The sequence below is a fragment of the Podarcis muralis genome, chromosome 6 (assembly GCF_964188315.1).
Source record: "Podarcis muralis chromosome 6, rPodMur119.hap1.1, whole genome shotgun sequence".
Classification (NCBI taxonomy): domain Eukaryota; kingdom Metazoa; phylum Chordata; class Lepidosauria; order Squamata; family Lacertidae; genus Podarcis; species Podarcis muralis.
In genome coordinates, this window is record NC_135660.1 from 74,117,000 (window position 1) to 74,135,485 (window position 18,486).

At 40.4% G+C, this 18,486-nt stretch overlaps 1 protein-coding gene across 20 annotated transcripts in view; it reads left to right on the forward strand.

The window, feature by feature from the left end:
* The window catches only part of ANK3 (ankyrin 3), a 398,459-nt gene that overhangs the window by 335,530 nt on the left and 44,443 nt on the right, over positions 1 to 18,486 (forward strand). For 14 of the 20 annotated variants that reach the window (XM_077930551.1, XM_077930556.1, XM_077930558.1 and 11 more), the window contains 3 exons: positions 5,656 to 5,762; positions 11,164 to 11,196; positions 13,851 to 14,075. In XM_077930551.1, the coding sequence (XP_077786677.1) occupies positions 5,656 to 5,762; positions 11,164 to 11,196; positions 13,851 to 14,075 (365 nt within the window). The remainder of the gene's footprint in view (positions 1 to 5,655; positions 5,763 to 11,163; positions 11,197 to 13,850; positions 14,076 to 18,486) is intronic. The other 6 variants (XM_077930570.1, XM_077930567.1, XM_077930566.1 and 3 more) reach the window with 1 other exon arrangement.

Below are 18,486 nucleotides of genomic sequence, written 5' to 3' on the forward strand. Positions count from 1 at the left end.
CTAGAACATACATTATTTATGTTACAGTAGTGGGGTTCTGAAAGTTTTTTATTTATCAATTCTTTCAGTCAATCAAAGCTGAAATTTTAATCATAGAATCAAGCATCAATCGGTCAATCATACCAAGTAATCCACTGGAATTTACAGACCTGGTAATGGTACTTTCTCCATCAATACTGATACTATTGTCCCGTGTTTCAGAACAGTAGAAAGGAATGTAGAATTACTGTGATGTCACAAGAGCTTTTCTGAATTAATACAGAGTATGTGGTTTATTGGCAAAAAAAGATGGTTACTTTTCAAAACCTGAAAACCATATATTGGGTATAATTGACTATGGTAGGGTTAGAGATAAATTTCACTTGAGAAACAGTGTTTGAACACTACTTTTATACTGCTGAAATCTACAGGGCAAAATCAGTGTGGCTGCAATAAATTCGAGAATGGTTATTCAAGCTACATATAATTGCAGTTGTTTGCCAGCTTGGGAGAATTTCAATAAATAACAGTGTTTTCTTTCTCTGCTAAGTTAGTATTTTTAAAGGATGTTGGAGTTAGCTTTTGCTTTATATCACAAAAGACCACAAAGCAAGGATGACTGACATATTGGTAAATGTGTTTGATCTATCAGAGTAGGGCAGTATCTGGATTTTGCATGCAATACAAGAAGATTATTTTACATTGAATAGCCAATTTCTCTTTGTGAGAAAGACATGTCCAATAATAGACAAGGCTTCTTATTTGTGTTGAATTGCTTTACAATGGCCATCCAGGTAATTATCTTCTTCAAGATATACCACTGAAGTTATGTGTTCTTCTTAAACTGGTTTTCTTGGAACATTTTTCTTGTTACAAGAGACAAAAACTTAGGATAGAAGGCAACAACTGTCTCTGTCTGAGTTGAGTCTGTAGTACTGACACCTGCATGTTGCCAAAACCTGATTGTCTAACTAGCATTGTGATGTCACCACATCACCAGATGATCTCCAATTGGCTTGGATTATATAGTTGCCTTTGTCCAGCCCCTAGTGCCAAGCATTACTGAAAAGACCAGAGAGCTGTCCAGTCGGTGCATGGGGGGAAGTATGTCAAAGATGCAGGGTGCTGCCCACCTCGAGAGTCACACCAAATTAGGAACTGAGAAGGATGTTGCTGCAGCAGTGGCTGGGATCTGGAGCACCAAAAGTTCATGGTTCCTCCTCCTGAGTAGGGTGCAGTGATAGAACGCCACATGCTGTTGGGTAGGCATTTTCTAGTCTGTGCTTTAGTTTGGATCCATGACTGTTTTTGCTGCTGGTGTCTCAGGGGGGTGACTGGGGAGAGGTTCAGCATGGGAGGGGAGGGTGAACAGGCAGAATAGGTCACCCAATTTTGCAGACTCCCTCGGTGGCACATCTTCTAAGATGGTGATCTCTGGGAGTTGTACCTGTCCTCTTGGTCTCTGTATGTTAGGTCTGGGATGGGGCTCCTCTTCCTCTGATGGTAATGATTGCAAACATTCTTAACAATAGGGTTTGGGAAAACTATTTTGGCCTCCTACCCAAAGTTCAATTTACTTCCTTTTATAAACCTACCATTTACTGTTCTGCTGCAAATTTTACGACCTCCAGGTTTCTCTCTCCTTCCTTATTGTCTCCCACTATTAAATTGTTAGCAGAGTTTGGTCTTTTTATTTTAAAAACAAAACAAAACACCTGTGCATGCTGCTTAGTTTTGACAGGCTGCAGATGAAACATTTTTGGAGTGTTCATTCCTTTTCAGGCCATATTCTACAGACAACTGCGTGAATATGCCAGTGTATTTCTTTTGATTAAAAGAAGTTTCACCCAGACAGTCAGAATATATAGCAGCTGGATATCCAGTTCTCATGCTGTAGAATAGGGTGTGTCTTTACAGATTGCTGTTTTCTGCAGGGAATATGAAAGAGTCCTTAATTCCCTAATGAAAGGGCTTCAAGAGAAGTGGCATTCATTAAAAGTTTAAATGTAGCATTCTTGTGCACTGACCTGGATAGCAATATTTTGGTATTCCTGTCGTGCTTAGCAGGCTTGTGTGCCCACAGTGGCTTTCAGTATGCTTGAATTGCTATTCCTGACTTCCCTGATTTTGGCAGGAGTGGCAAATCTTAATTTTAACCCTCTTGTGAAGTGTATCATATTACCTGTAATCTGCTGACATGGGGGTCAGGTCAACCACAAATAAGCCTTAGTTTAAAACAACAGCAATAACAAGAAGAAGAGATGTGTTTGGCAATGGTTCCAGTTTAATGTGAAATAGGAAAATGCATTTAGGATTGTTTACGGCAGAGCTTTCCAGACTTTTCATGTTGGTGGCACACTTTTAAGACATGCAACATTTTATGAAACGGCCATTCAGTTTTACGAGCAAACCGGAGGTTAAACTAACCCCTTTCCAGCCCCGGGAGGAGCTTGGGGAGCTTTCACGCGACACAACTGCACACTGCAGCTGACACACTAACATGTCGTGACACACAGTTTGGAAAGCTCTAGTTTACAGTATAGGGGTTAAAGGTATATAGGGATGGTCTGTAATAGTCCTCCGTGTTGATTTCTCAAAGCTTCCTTTCTTCAGCTAAAAACCTCCAGTATTCATTTTTTGAAATAGAAAATACTGAATACATAACACTTCTTACCTAAACTGCTGCATGAACACACAACTGTTAATGAGGTATTTAATAAGAGATTTCACCCAGTTACTGAAAGGTCATTTTTTCATTTTTCAAATCCACTTTAATTGGACTCAGACGCCCACTGTGCTTTTTTAGTTTTAGTTTTAGATAAACACACACACACACACACACACACACACACACACACAGAGGGAACTTGGGGAAGCTAGAATTCAATAGAACTACAATCCCTGTGCTATAGGAAGATATGTGGAGTATGAACTGCCCTAGATAGGAACATACAAAGCTGCCCTCCACTCAGACCATTGGTCCATCAAGCTCAGCATTAGCTACCAGGGTTTCCCAAACATTGGTCTCCAGCTGTTTTTGGACTACAACTCCCATCATCCCTAGCCATTAGGACCAGTAGTCGGGGATGATGGGAAGTGTAGTCCAAAAACAGCTGGAGACCAATGTTTGGGAAACCCTGGCACTGACTGGCAGTGACTCACTAGCATTTCAGACAGGATTTCCCAGTCCTGCCTCAAGATGTCAGGGACTGAACCTGGGATTTTCTGTGTGAAAACTCTGACACCGATCTATGGCTTTTCCTACAACAATGTAAGAATACAATACTAAAATTAGTTTTGGGTCCATCTTCGACATATGACTGAAGAAACTGTTTTCATAAAGACCTTCCTTGGAAATATATTACAGCTTTTTTAATGGCTTTTGGTGAGCTATAAAAACATTTTTATTTTGCCAAGCCTTTGGTCTGGGTTGAATTTCGGTTCCCCTGCTTTTGAGTGGTTTTAGCTTTCTGTTACTACTTTTGATTATTTTATTTTATTGCATTGCATTTTATTGTTAAGATTAGAAGATGCCTTTGGTGTGGGCTGAAAGGTGGGTTGTTGTTATTCTTTTCAGATAAATAGAATAGTTATTTAAAAGCGAAATGCTAAAAAGCAGGAGAAACGTAGAAGCAGGAATATTTGGCGCATTCGTTTTTTATCTCGAAAATTCATCTTTGCAAAGGAAGGGAGAGAGCACTTTCCTAATCTGCCACTGGCTTCATCACCTTGGCTGCTCATCCCCATGCATAGCACATAGAGATGGAACTGATAAATTATTCCTGACATGGGAACCTGAAAATTATTTTTGAAACAGTCTGTGAGCTGGGAGGCTGGTTAATAATAGACGCAAGAAGGTTTCGTGTAAGTCAGGCCACAGTGGCTATCTTTATTCATGCTTTAAATATAGTCAGAAAACAACTTATTTTTAATTTTCGCTGTAGTTTGGAATGGGGTATTATGCTCCTGCCAGAGAGGCTACTGTTATTTTTTGGCTACCCTGACACTTTGTTTCTCATGATTCTTGAGCTGGTTTGTCTGCTTTTGAGCACTAACAGACATTGAGGTTATGTGAGGCTTGAGGTGGTTTAACATTAGAATATATGGAAACAATATGTAGTTGTCCCTGTAACTCGGTCCCTTCTGAAAGCTACAGTGTCTCCAGACTCTCACTATTCTTTGGGTACCATTTAATTGTTTGCCAGCAATTTTACAGTATGCAGTTAAAGTGGATTTGGCACTCTGGCACGACAAGTCAGCTTCCCCATCTCTTCTCCAAAATGGAACTTCTGGGGTAGGGAAAATGAAAGGAAAACTTGCTGGAAAGTGTGAGATAACAGTGGTGCCAGGTGTTATCATATAACCTCTGTTACCAATGTTCAATAAAAAGCAACATCGTATGACCTCTGTGCAAATTTTGTGGGGGGGACGGGACTAGATGAATGCTCAGTAAACAAGAAGAGCTCATAGATGCTAGCTGGCATGCAATATGACACAAAGAAGAAAAAACAGCTCATTTAAATTGCCCTTTTAAAATTGCTCTTTTGTCTTGCTTGCTTGTTTTGTGGTGACTGCTCAAAGCCATTTCTGTTATCGCTCTGCAGGCCCACCTGCCCATTCGCCAGTCTGGATCAAGTCTGGTACAGGGCAGTAGAATTCTAGTTGCTTGTCTGCCCATCCCTCAACATTTGACATTTGACATATGTAAAATAGGAAATACATGCATAGAGGGAGTGATCCAAGCACTGTCTCAAGGTACATGATGCAGTTTTACTGGTGAAGCTGCCTGGACAGCAGGCTGCTTGGAAACCATAGATCAACACTGGGTTTAGGTTCCCCTGCACAGGATGCTGAGCCGAGGTGGCGCAAAATAAGAATGAATAAAAAATGAATTATTGGGGGCACCAAATTTTGTCCTCGCTCAAGACGCCCTATTACCAAAGTCCTTCCCTGCATGAGATATAAGTAAGCCACTTTAAGGAATAGAAAGTTATAATATTCCATGGGCAAAATATATAGCCCTGTTGCACACAATCTCCTCCACTCCACTCCTGGTTTTGAGGGACGAGGATCGGATCACACATTATCAGGTGGGGCCTGAATCCACAGCCACAACAAATATTGAATATACCCAGTTTGTCTGAAGTTGTCAATGTGTATTCTGTGTTTAGTGCAGAGATTGTTACTGGGATCCCCATTGAGATGCCATGGATAACATACTTCTTTACATCGTTCTTTCAAATCACTGTTCCCTCTGAGCTCATTTTGTTGCATAGTGGTCAAGAGTGTCAATCTAGGACTGGGGAGATGCAGGTTCAACTCTCCAGTCAACCCTGAAGGTGACCTAGAATAAAATAAGGTGATAGACCAAGGCAGGATATAGCTGTAATAAATAAACAAAATGGGTACTACCATGAGGTAGGCTGCTATGTCCTACATAAACAAGGTTTGTTAAGTAATTAAAGTGATTGGTGTGTGTGTGTGTGTGTGTGTTTGTGTGTGTGAGAGAGAGAGAGAGAGAGAGAGAGAGAGAGAGAGAGAGAGAGAGAATGATTGCAGGTATTACAAGTGCTAATAAAAGGTTGATTTTATTTCTCAGTTGTGATATACCACAGGAAATGCTTGACTTTTCTCTCTCTGCTGAGTTAATATTTCTTCTCTTTCATCTCTTTGAAGCATTTGACGTTTCCAAGAGAATTTGACTCTGATTCGCTCAGGCACTATAGCTGGGCCGCAGACACCTTGGACAATGTCAATCTTGTCTCCAGCCCCATCCATTCTGGGTGAGTTACCTGAAGGATTTCTCTCATGTCATTATATATGAAACGAAGCAACAGTTGGGGGGTAGATGGGAAATAGCCCTGGTGAAACTTCCATTTCTGTTTTCCCCAAAGACAGGGACTCGAGTGTAAGCATCATCGGAACAAAACCAACCACACCAATGCATGCTATGTTTTAAAGTTACAGGGTTGCACTTGGGCAAAAAAACTCTATAATACCATGGATAAATTAATAGGGAAAATAGTGTTACTTACTTTGCCATTCCGGAAATATAAAAACATTTCTTTTAACATTTCCGATTTGGCTTGTTGAACTGCAGTTCTCTTCTGCAGGGCTTGCTGTGGGAAGTCCCAGTGCATCTTTGGGTCCCACCCAATGTATGCTGATTATTTCTAATTTATTTGGAGGCTGTGGAGTGGTTCTCTTTAAGAAAACAGGGTAGAACTTAGCCCTTACTATTTTGTCAGATTCCATCTAATCTATTTTTAGTTGGTCGAACCATATGTATGGCATATTTACATATGAAAAGCAAGGTGCATTTAATACCAGGGCAAATAAATGCTTGTAATGAATGACGGTGCAATCCAGAGAAATACTGTGCCCAGTTAATGTTCGAGTTATCTAGATTTCAGTCAAGCCTTTTAAAATCAGAATTAACTTGTTTTGAATTGCCCAGAGAGTTGCAAAGTTCATTACATCAAAACCATGAATAAATTTAACAAATGTTAATAAACCTCTCTCTGTCTTTTAAAAAGCTTATTTTTAAATGTTTAGATTTAGTTAGTATAATTTCAGTGTGTCTCATTTCCCCTTCCATTCAGAAACATTGAAGAATGTAGTTGTTATAATAATAAACAACAAACATTACATAAAAGTGAATGTAGACCAAAAACCAGAGAGCAGAGAGGCACAAAACATTGTTTTAGAGGCTTACACAGCAATGTTTAAGTCTTAAGTTCTGTACTGTATAAGCATTTGTTTTTCTCTAGAGTTCATGTCTACAGTGCACAAATAAGATTAAGCGAACAGTATGAACTCATGGAGCCCATCAGTGGTAGGATGTAAATAATGTAAGGATCAGTTTTGAAATACCCACAAAGGATATTTCCTTTATTTAAAAAATGATAAAAATACAAATTTTTATCATTTGTGTTTTATAATACTACAGATGGAGGGGGGGGGGGAATCACTCAAAGTGAGCAACAGTTACATACTTGGGTTACATACGCTTCAGGTTACATACGCTTCAGGTTACAGACTCCGCTAACCCAGAAATATTACCTCAGGTTAAGAACTTTGCTTCCGGATGAGAACAGAAATCGTGCTCCGGCGACACAGCAGCAGCAGCAGCAGCAGGAGGCCCCATTAGCTAAAGTGGTGTTTCAGGTTAAGAACAGTTTCAGGTTAAGAATGGACCTCTGGAACGAATTAAGTACTTAACCCGAGGTACCACTGTACATACATCTTCGTGAACTTTCCTTTGTTTTTATTATCAGCATTCCATTTTAGCCCAGATAACACACTTTAAATCAGTGTATTCCAATAGAATAAAATATATTGGTCTACGAAACCTCAACACACTTCTGTTTTATTTAACTTTGTGGAGGTGGGGAGAGTCCCCAACAGAAAATACATTCAAAATAAAGTAAAGGTAAAGGTACCCCTGCCCGTATGGGCCAGTCTTGACAGACTCTGGGGTTGTGCGCCCATCTCACTCAAGAGGCCGGGGGCCTGCGCTGTCCGAAGACACTTCCGGGTCACGTGGCCAGCGTGACATCGCTGCTCTGGCGAGCCAGAGCCGCACACATGGAAACGCCGTTTACCTTCCCGCTAGTAAGCGGTCCCTATTTATCTACTTGCACCCGGAGGTGCTTTCGAACTGCTAGGTTGGCAGGCGCTGGGACCGAGCAACGGGAGCACACCCCGCCGCGGGGATTCGAACCGCCGACCTTTCGATCGGCAAGCCCTAGGCGCTGAGGCTTTTACCCACAGCGCCACCCGCGTCCCTAACATTCAAAATACAATCACAGTATTGTGGGTGACATTCATATTCTTAGCTGACACACCCTGTAGCCTATTAAAATAGATAGCATGCAATTGCATTTGAATGACTGCAGCTCATGTTACCCTTGCAAGTGAGGGAGATGCTTCAAAGAGGTGTTGACTCCTTCTACTTGAAGCTTTAAAGGTTAACTAGGAAACACGCAGATTTCATTGAAACACCACCAAATTCTCAAAAATGTAGATCCTGGGAAATTACAGGAATTGGGAATTGGGGGAGAAGTGGCATGTTTCTTCACAATGGAAGACTTTATATATAATGTCATGATTTCTAACTTTGATAAACTGTTAACAGGTCTTAATTACCCATCTCCTTGCTGCAAATCAAAGCTACTGTGTTACCTAAACACATCACAGGCCACTATAGCAAATTTGGCTGCCACTGCAGGCCCTTTCACAACCACCCCACCCAGAATGCCTCACTCCAAGTGCAGGAAACACACACACGTACTGTGGTACCTTGGTTCTCAAACTTTATCTGTTCCGGAAGTCTGTTCCACAACCAAAGTGTTCTAAAACCAAGGCATGCTTTCCCATAGAAAGTAATGCAAAACGGATTAATCCGTTTCAGGCTTTTAAAAACAACCCCTAAAACAGCAATTTAACATGAATTTTGCTATCTAACGAGACCATTTATCCATAAAATGAAATCAATAATCAATGTACTATACTATAAGATAAATAAGGCAAAATTGAATTTTTTTCTTTTCTTACCTGCACTGATGATAGTCACTGTTAGGATGGGGGCTTTTATCCATTTCCACAGGCACGCAGTCAATCAATCAGTAGCTGAACTGGGTTCCACACAGTCACAAAAATAAATTAACTGAGAAAGCCTCAAAATCAAAAATGCAAAATAAATAGCAAAAACAAAAGCACCAAACTTAATCCATTCCGAAAGTCCGTTTGACTTTTAAAATGTTCAAAAACCAAGGTGCAGCTTCTCATTGATGCAGGCGAAACCGGAAACAATAGGCAACAGCCACATTGGAAGTTTGACTTCCAAAAAACATTTGAAAGCTGGAACACTTCCAGGTTTTCGGCGTTTGGGTACCAAGGCGTTTGAAAACCAAGGTACCACTGTGCATGGTCCTTCCTAGAGCAAGGCATCAGGGGATGATGTGGAGAGCTTCCCAGGTGGGCAGGAGGCAGTGAGACTGGCCTCTGTGGGGGCACCAATTTGTGACCCTCCACTTGAGGCACTTGCCTCATTCTGCCTAATGGAAGGGCCCTAATTGTTCTAACATGTCCCACTGTGTGTCTACTCTCAGCATGATTGAATTTGAATCCAACCCATTGGATTTACTTAATGAGGATATTTATGCAGAGTGCAGGTGAACATATCTTGAACCAACTGATATATGACTACATCTTTTACCCAGGCATGCAGCAACTTGGCTCCTCCCTTCGTGGTGGGAACAAAGAATATTTCCCTTGCCTCTGCATACTTGGCAGAATATTTAGAGGTTGTTTGACCCCCTTGAGTTCTGAGTATGTAGATCTGATATGACCAATCTTTACTCCGCAGGTCAATTGTGTGCTGTAATCTAAGCATAAAAATAACAAATTTACATCATTACCAATTCACATCATCATTATTATGATTTACATTATTATCTTGGTCTTCCTTTAAGGAGCTAAGAAAAAACCCACCCTTCTATCCTCCCAACATCCATACAGGAGAGGGTAGGCTGGGAGATAGCAGTTGGTCACAAGATCCCCATGTGAGCTTTCCACTAGGAGATTCCATTCCATTTCCTTGTTGCGTGTTGAATTTACCCAGTTCACAAAAATGTGTCATGGGCACTCTGCTTGGGCCATTTTGCTTAATTCCACCTCTGCCCCAGATATTCACAACCTACAGAAAAGTAAAGTAGCAATACACAAGTGTTAGTACTAAAAGGCCAATGCCATGAAACATTCAGCTTTCCGGCATGCAAACTTATATGTACTCTTAAAATTATTATTTTTTACTATGGGTTTTTTTTTTAAGTAGACCTAACTGCTCTAGAAATGACAGAAGAATTAGAAAGGTTAGGTCTAAAATTATCAATACACAATTGCTCCTTTATTACATTACATTCTAATATACACAATATTTGGGAAATGTGATGTTGAGCTTCTGACACATGATCAACACCAGCTTTATTGACTAACTGGAAACCAGCTGCCGTATTCTGGCACAACAGTGGCTTTCCCCCATGCCTGCTAACATAAGTCCCAGGTCCCTGCTTGTCTACAACCCGTTTGTGGTAGGTGTAGAGAGATCTGTTCTGTCGGGCATGGACCAGCACTGCTAGTGTGTTGGAAGCAGCATGAGTGCAGTGCTCTGCTGCAGGAGCCAATCAGCAGCACCAATTTGCTCCCAGGGGGAGGGGCCAGGGACTGGGCCAGAAAGCGAACTTTCTCTCTGTGGTCTGCTCCCAGGGCATAAATTGGAGGCTTGGCTTGTGGCTTCAACAATACCAGCACTGACTTTCCACCCTGCCCTCCCTCAAATCTGGGCATCCGTTTGCTGTGTAGCTGGGAAGGGATTTTACCTAGGCACCCCAGTTGGGCTCTGCATTACATTGCAGGGTTTTTGCCTTCCTCCCAGCCAACCTCCCAGCAAATGTCTTTTGACATTTGTCACAACTAACAATTGGAGCTGCATGAGGAATTGAGCCGGACCCAAGCAAGCATTAGCAGAGGTGGATATGTTGCTGTCCCAGTGTGTGATTCCCTTAAGGTGTGTCGAGGTGTCACCAGAAGAGCTTAGCCCCAAATTGTGAAGAGGGACTGGTATGGCTGCTACGCTTCAGGTTGGTTGATGGAACCAAATTATCCATTCATACCATGGTGGGCCTGCTAGTTAAGCAACTCAAGTCAAGGTGTTCCTGTTAATCAGGCTGGGAAGGTGACACTGGCCAGCAATGAGGCTGCTCAATGAAAGGATTCTGCTCACTGTCACACCAGACTCTGTTTGCTGTAGCCAATCAAGTGGTGGCAAGTTATCCCCACTGCAGCCTACATATTGTTACTCAGTTGTGCATCCTAATGGTGCTGCATCCACCATCCTGATTTCTTAAACAGTGTGCATTACCTTTGCCGGCACAATTACTAATTAGAATACTTGCTTTTATACATACTAAGTGGTGTTGGCCCTCTTTAGCAAATATTTAAAATGCAATTAAATGCATATTTTATATTACAGAACACGCACGTTTCCCCCGCTCTGATCAAACTGAAAAGCTTTGCTTTTGTTATTATTTTGCCTTTGCTTATGATCGACATTTTCTGTTGCTGGCTTCTAATTATCTCACATTAATTTTTTTCCAATTTGCTTTCTAAATTATTTTGCAGCTATTCCTCTCCACTCCCCCAGTATGATTCAAGGTGATGACACTGTCTGTGACTCCTTGTTTTGCTTCTATATATGTTTATTTATTTATTTTCTCCACAGTTGAAATGTGCCTAGATGGTTTTTTAGTGCATCTGATTTCCCAGCCCTTTCTACCTTTTATTGTAGACATCCCACTTCTTTGTTTGTTTGTTTGTTTGTTTGTGTAGTTTTTAGCGGTTGTCCTGTAGCTCACGTCATTTACCTGGCAATAATTTAGACGATCATCAACTACTAATTGTGTTCTTACAGACTGTGCATGATGTGCTCAAAAACATAATGGATAGTAATGTGTAAACTAGTGGGGGGAAGAGTAGAGTTTTACTGGCAGGTGAGTTTGGACAAAATATCTAGAAGCAGCATTTTTAAAGGACAAGAAACAGTGGTTGAATTTGATACTGATGCACCGCAGGAGAGTACCATGGCACATTAGTTGCATTCACAGGGTGGGCAAACTGTAGAATCTGCAGGTGGCTGGGCAGCAATATTGTTGAATCAAATCTGCTCATGTTAGAAGTGCCATCCTGGATTTTGTTGGTCCGAGTAGAGCAGTGTTCTTCAACCTTGGGTTCCTAGATGTTGTCGGAAATTTCATTTGAGGATGCACTGCTCATAGAGGGTGATGCCCAATGGGCCTTGCCTATGCCTTGAGCGAATTATATATTATTTATTTATTTCACACACACACACACACACACAAACCCCGTTTGATTGTAAAAACAACAACCTCAAAGCGGTTTACAAAGGGAACAAAGCAATAAAATTATCAGTTAAAATAATAGTTAAAAACAACTTTTTAAAACATCCAAAAATAAAATTAAATCGGGAATAAACTAAAAACAGATTAGCAGTGAACTGAAAACAGATTAATTAGGTGTGTGCTGAATTGAATATACCCCAGAACCCTCTGGAATTCATGGCAGATGACTGAGGGCTTCCTCAGCAGACAGATCAATGGAAAAAGAATTCCCAGAAGGTATTAAGTTTGAAAAACACTGGTCTAAAGAGTGAATTGTATCAGTGACTCCTACAGAGCTGTCTACTGAAACAAATAGGACACATGTCCCACTGTCACACCTAGCCCCGGACAGGGCACTGGAAATTAATTACATTTGTTGTGCCTGTCTGTATTTGGACCTGTAGGACAGGGCAGTGGAATATCTGACATTTCATATGTCTCCCACATATAGGACAGATGATGGTAACATCGGCAGAAAAATCTAGGTTTAGAAGTACCTCACATCCCCCATTGTTGGGCTTGCATGTCTCCTGTTGTTTGAAAAAAACCAGGAAGGACGGTCTTATCCATGCACTGTGCATCTTCATGACATGTCAGCATTTTGTGGCACGCGCCCAATAAAAAGACAGTGGCTTGGCATCAGACTGAATTAGTTGAATGTAGCTCCTGTTGAAATCACTACTTAAGCCCCATTGATTTTAATGGGAATTAAGTTCAACTAACTTAATCTGGATCCAGCTCATTCCCTAAAATGTGTAGTGACATCAGTAGCATTTTCATGTCACTATGATGAAATCACCATGAATAGTTTACATCCTTATTTAATTGAACCATTGTTAGGCCATTATATCCCAAACATGGAACTATGATTTACAGGGCAATCTTATACACATTTATTCAAGTCCCATCAAATTCAATGTCTGTAAAAGATTGCATCTTTAATGCCAATTTACTAAGCAGGATCTTAAACACCTGCTTGAAGATGGTTTAAGATTCTGGTTAATAAAGTGAAAATAAAGCATGGTTCCCTATTTTGCATGTAATCTAACTGTGGTTCTGTTAAAAGAGAATGTAAACACTGAGAAAGGGAGAGGTGAAGAAGGAGTGTGTCATCCTGTTGCTGATACCCAGCTGCTAAAGAAAATTAGATTTTTTATTTATTTTTTACCAAAGCCACTTTGTGAATCTGCACCTTCATGTTTAATTCTGTGCTTTAAAGACCTGGAAAATCTCAGTAGTAGAACAATGGGTTTGCAAAAACAAAATAAGTAGCTATCATAATACTGAGCAGTTCTGTTGTGCATGTCCGACTTGCTCTTTGAGAGAAACACAGGATGTTTGCAGCAGGCTGTCTAATGGTGCCATGTAGCCAATTAGTGCATGAATAATACACTAATATTTTCACAATAGTAGATGAAGACACAGTTAACCCTAGTAGTTTGGACTTTGACACTGTATTCAACAAAGAAGTTTTGACTAAATGTTTGTCTTGCTAGTAAAATAGTAGATTTTCATGCATATGGTCATTCTAAAAATTACTGTCATACCTTCTGCTAGGAAGGTGAGTATTCGCACAAGCCTATGTTGCGTCTATTCAATATTAAGCCATCAAGTTCAGTGAGACTTACTCCCAGATTAGTGGATATACTACATTTACTTGAGAATAAATCCCATTGAACAAAGTGTGACTTACTTCTGTGTAGACATTCTGAGGATTCTGCTAATGTCCACTTCCTTAGCACAAGGTATAAGGGTATTTATCAGTTGACATGTATAGGAATGTTGTTGTGTTGTTTTTTTATTTTACGTGATCTTATTTCTCATTGGTCTCATTTTAGTCAACATTTGTACTCCTACTTCTTTTTTTTAACTACCCGATGACACTTTCTTTCTGTGTTTTTTCTCCTGCAGTTTTCTGGTTAGTTTTATGGTTGATGCACGCGGGGGTTCAATGAGGGGCAGCCGTCATCATGGCATGAGGATTATTATTCCACCGCGTAAATGCACAGCGCCCACTCGCATCACCTGCCGCTTGGTAAAGAGGCACAAACTGGCCAGCCCTCCACCAATGGTTGAAGGAGAAGGATTGGCTAGTAGACTGGTAGAAATGGGGCCTTCCGGAGCACAATTTTTAGGGTGAGTTGTTCTGTGAATCATATTATTGGCTGCCATTTTGCATCTATAGTTTTGCTTTCCTTTACCATATGAATCTAAGTTGTTGGGTCTTTTAAAATTGAAATAACTTGAGGATTGGAGGTAGGCTTCCTTTCCTTTTGCTAGGTAAGCACCTAGCAATTTTATCGTAGGCCAAATTCTCTATGGTATCATGAATAATTTTTCCTATGGTAATATGTTATGTTTAAGGGGTGAGTGGGGGTGAGACCCAAAACCTTCTCTCTTATTCTTGATTCATGCAGATATGTATACAAAGGCAGGATGTTGGGAGCACTGCTGAATTATATGCCCAGCACCCAGTGATTATGGAATGCCATTGATTTCTAAAGGAGTACTCTGTACAAACTATCCGCTCATCCTCAAGAGCTGCAAACATTTACCAAGAGAAGACTGTGCAGCTGAATGTGAATTTTGTAGCAGCTACTCTGAGCCGTATACTAACACAAATGCAAACAGCAGACTTTTCCCCCCCAAAGCTAACATTAGGGGAAACAATCCACTATGATATGGGAGTACATAAATTTATATATGATGATAAATTTTGTTCATTACCATACATGGTCCCCAGTAGAAAGTTCTGTCGGGAATGACAGTTTGTTCCTAATTTCCCCTCTTGTTTTTCTTCCTGCTGCATGGATGTTATTCAGTAAACTGCACCTTCCTACCAATCCTCCCCCTCTAAATGAGGGTGAGAGCATGGTTAGCCGAATCCTGCAGCTTGGGCCTCAAGGAACAAAATTTATTGGGTAGGATGTTTCTAAGAAAAGATATCAAATGTCTACAGTTCTTTTCTTTTCTTTATTTAATTCCTTTTTGTTCTGACTTGCTTTTTTTGGTTTTGTGTTTTGGTCATTCCCATTTTTTAATTTTTTATTTTTTGGTTCACAACAACAACAAAAGCTTTCAGCTGATTAACCATCACTGAAAGAAAAAATCATAGTGGCTTGATTTTATTCTAGCACTGCTCCTGTAATTGATCTTGTGCTTCTAGGCATGTGGAATTCACTGCAAGCATTTCTGCTTTCATAACTTTGTGCTTTTTTCCTATGTTTTAACCAATTTTGACTGTTTCAGCTGCATTGACTACACCTTTTAAAAAGCACTACAGCGACACCACACACATGGTCCTGTTTTAGTTCTGTTGGTAGAGAAGGTATTTGCATGGTTTTGGAGCCAGCTTATGGCACAAATAAATAGCTTTGCCAAATTTGGACCGACAAGGAAGTATTTGTAAAGCAGGGGTGGATAAATATAAGCTTAAGACAGTGGTGTTCAAACTGTCTCCTGCAGGACCCTGGGATTTTATCACAATAAGAAGATTAGTAATGATGGCCAGGCATTCCTAAAAATACGAATTCCTCTATTACTGACCTTCCCCAACATTGTGCAACCAAGAGGGAATGTTCCAATGTGTAAACTCAGCTCATGTGAGGCAGTAACAAGGTCTTAACATATCAGTTATAGCATGTAAGAGGGGCTCTCACAATGTGCCATAGAACCACCCCTAATATCCTGAGCTTCCATAGCAGATAAAGTTATGTTTTCTTGAGAGTGGGAAGTCCATCTCCCTTGCCATCTGCTACTGACTCAAAAGAAAGTTCAAAAAACACATTCCTAGAAATTCCACCTGCATCTGAAGTCTGTGATGTTTAATGTAGAATGTTATTCTGAATTCTGTGTTCAGCACATTCCCAAGGGCCCTATGAATGGCCTGAGAACATCTGAGGCCATAGCATTATTGAAGCTGGGGAAAGTTTCCAGGGGGTTGCAAGATATAAGTATAATTAATATATACCAAAATCTTCATGTGCTTGAGTCCTCACAATAGATACTCATTCTTTACCTTTAACTCTGGGCCAAACTAGACACAATCGTAATCATGCAAATAGCAGTTGCTGGTGATTGTTGTTTTTATATAAAAATAAATACTTAAGCACCCTGATGGGCGGGAGGTAGATCCAGATCATCAGCACAGTGGGGGAAAATATTTTTACCTCTTTGCCTCCATTGTGGTCTCAACAGGATTGTTACTCCTGCACAGCTGCTATTTGCAATGGGAGGAAACTCCCAGTTGCATGATAAACATTACTTCTAGTTTAGCTCTTTGCTTTCAGACAACTGTAGGTCATCACCTGTGAGACTCACTTTAGAATATTAAGAAGCATGAAAAGTCTGCCTAAACACTAAGAACTTAGAATTTGATCTCCTAATTCCCCATCCCGCCAGTTGTCTATGGCCCAAATGTATAGGTGGGTGACTGATTGCTTGGTTCATGATGTACTCAGAGTGTGCCTATGCACTGAGAATGCCACTAACTCTCTGTATGTATCTTGAAATGCCCAGGAGTGACAGTTTGGCCACCCCTGTGACCAAAGTTCTGTCTTGTTCAATAAAATTCAGTAAATGATCTGGTTGAATAAGATTGGTGAAAATGTTAACCCTTCTAAAACTGAATTATATTTCAGGTTTGAAAACAAAGTATGAATTTTGTGTATATCTATTTACAATTATTAGAAAACTGTGATATTCATATTTAAAATCTTGGGAAGATTTGACTATTTTGACTGCCTGCCTTCAGAGGTTGTGAGGTTCTAACGTAGCATGTTGTTCCAAGTCCTGTGTTCAATACCTGTCTAATACCTTCTCTGTGAGTATTGTTTATGTTCATGCACAAAACTGTGTGCGTCTTATACAGAGAGACAGTATCTTACATATTTGCCTGCAAAGATTGTATTCATAGGATAGTTTTCAATGGGCTTAAACATTTTCTGTTTTGCAAGGCCTGCACAAACATTAGGCAAACAAGTGGAACTGCTATCATCCATCTCTTGTTGAGATGATAGAACCAATAACCAAATGCTGCAACACTAGAATATTTGGCGCTTCACAAAAATAAACCCACAATCTGTCAGAAACGGAGCACTTTTTCATCCCATTGGGGTGATTTAAACAATGGCTTAATGCACCCATTGAAATCAATGAGATGTAAAAGTGATTAGCTGGGTCATACCCTAAATTGCCTTAAAAAAATACTGCTATTACTGTTTCTGATTCTCCCTTGTAAAAGAAAAAAATGTAACAGCTGAAGAAAGTCTCAGCTAGTACCGCTGCTACTCTTTGATGTTTATGCAGAAGGGTGAGGTGTTCATTCTCTCTCTCTCTATATATATATATGAGCAGAGCTAAGTACAACCTCTGTGGGAAATTAATGATACTGTCTGTTTAAATGTCTTAAGGCTGCATAATCCATAACTGCTCGTGTTTCTCTGATGGAATACTTCAAAGGCTTTCCTTGCCCATGAGCAAAGATTTCCATTTTATTAAAAAAAGAAAAAAAGGCACGGAAAACAACCTGTTCGTTTATTACACTGACTACTTAATTATGCTCTTGTAATCTTTGGTTGAAGGCACACAGTCAGGTAACACTAGGTGTATTATTTAAGTAGGGGTGCAAATGGATCCAACCAGCTACCCAAGATAAATACAGCTACATAAGATCATGGTTCTGTCAGAGGCCTACACAACTTTGTACCCACCAAGCTGAGCACAGCTCACCAGATATGTATGGCTGACCATCAGAGGCTGAATAAATCTCTCTTTCTGTTAACATGGAGGCGGGTAGGAGGGATTGCAAGCCCTTCACCACAAATAAGTGAGTTTGGTTTTAAAAGGTAAGAGGTTGTGCAGGCCTGTGCTGCTGAATTCAGCAGCCAAGAGCTAGACCACCGATTAGTTAGCTGTTTGAATTGGTGCCCATTGTGAAAGTGTGGAAGACAGGGAGACCAACATAGGCCAGAGCCAGTGACAGATGGAGCAAACTAATTCTGCTTTTGTACCCATCCTCCTCCCTGCTAAGTTCTACAAGTGCAAACTTAGGCCAGGGAGAAGGAAGTGGACAGGCAGCCCCAGCCCCTGGACTGATTGTAAGTTATAAGGACCAAAATGTTTCCTCAAATCCTCCAGGTTAAGTTGTTGAGCCAATCTTTTCTACAATCATAGACTAATACCAGTAGGTTTTCTTTGACATATGAGGAAGATCACATCAAGCCATTCTGGCATGCTGATGCTCCCGTAAGTGACTAAAACTGCTACAGTTTTGTCCCTATACGATCAATATTTACCAGGGGCTTTAGTATATGTAGTGCTTGAAAAGAAACACATGCTCACACAAATGGTGCTGGAGGAAAATAGGAGTCACACTACAGGTTCTCATAGCCCAGTCTTCTGCAGGCTTATTCCCCAGTGAACTCCTCGTGCATTGGATTGCGCTGCACGTTATTTTATGAAATTAGACTATATATCTTTTCAGTTGCATTAATTCTTTGTATGAAAGATTTCATTGGATCAAAATGTACACTTTCCATTAAAGTCA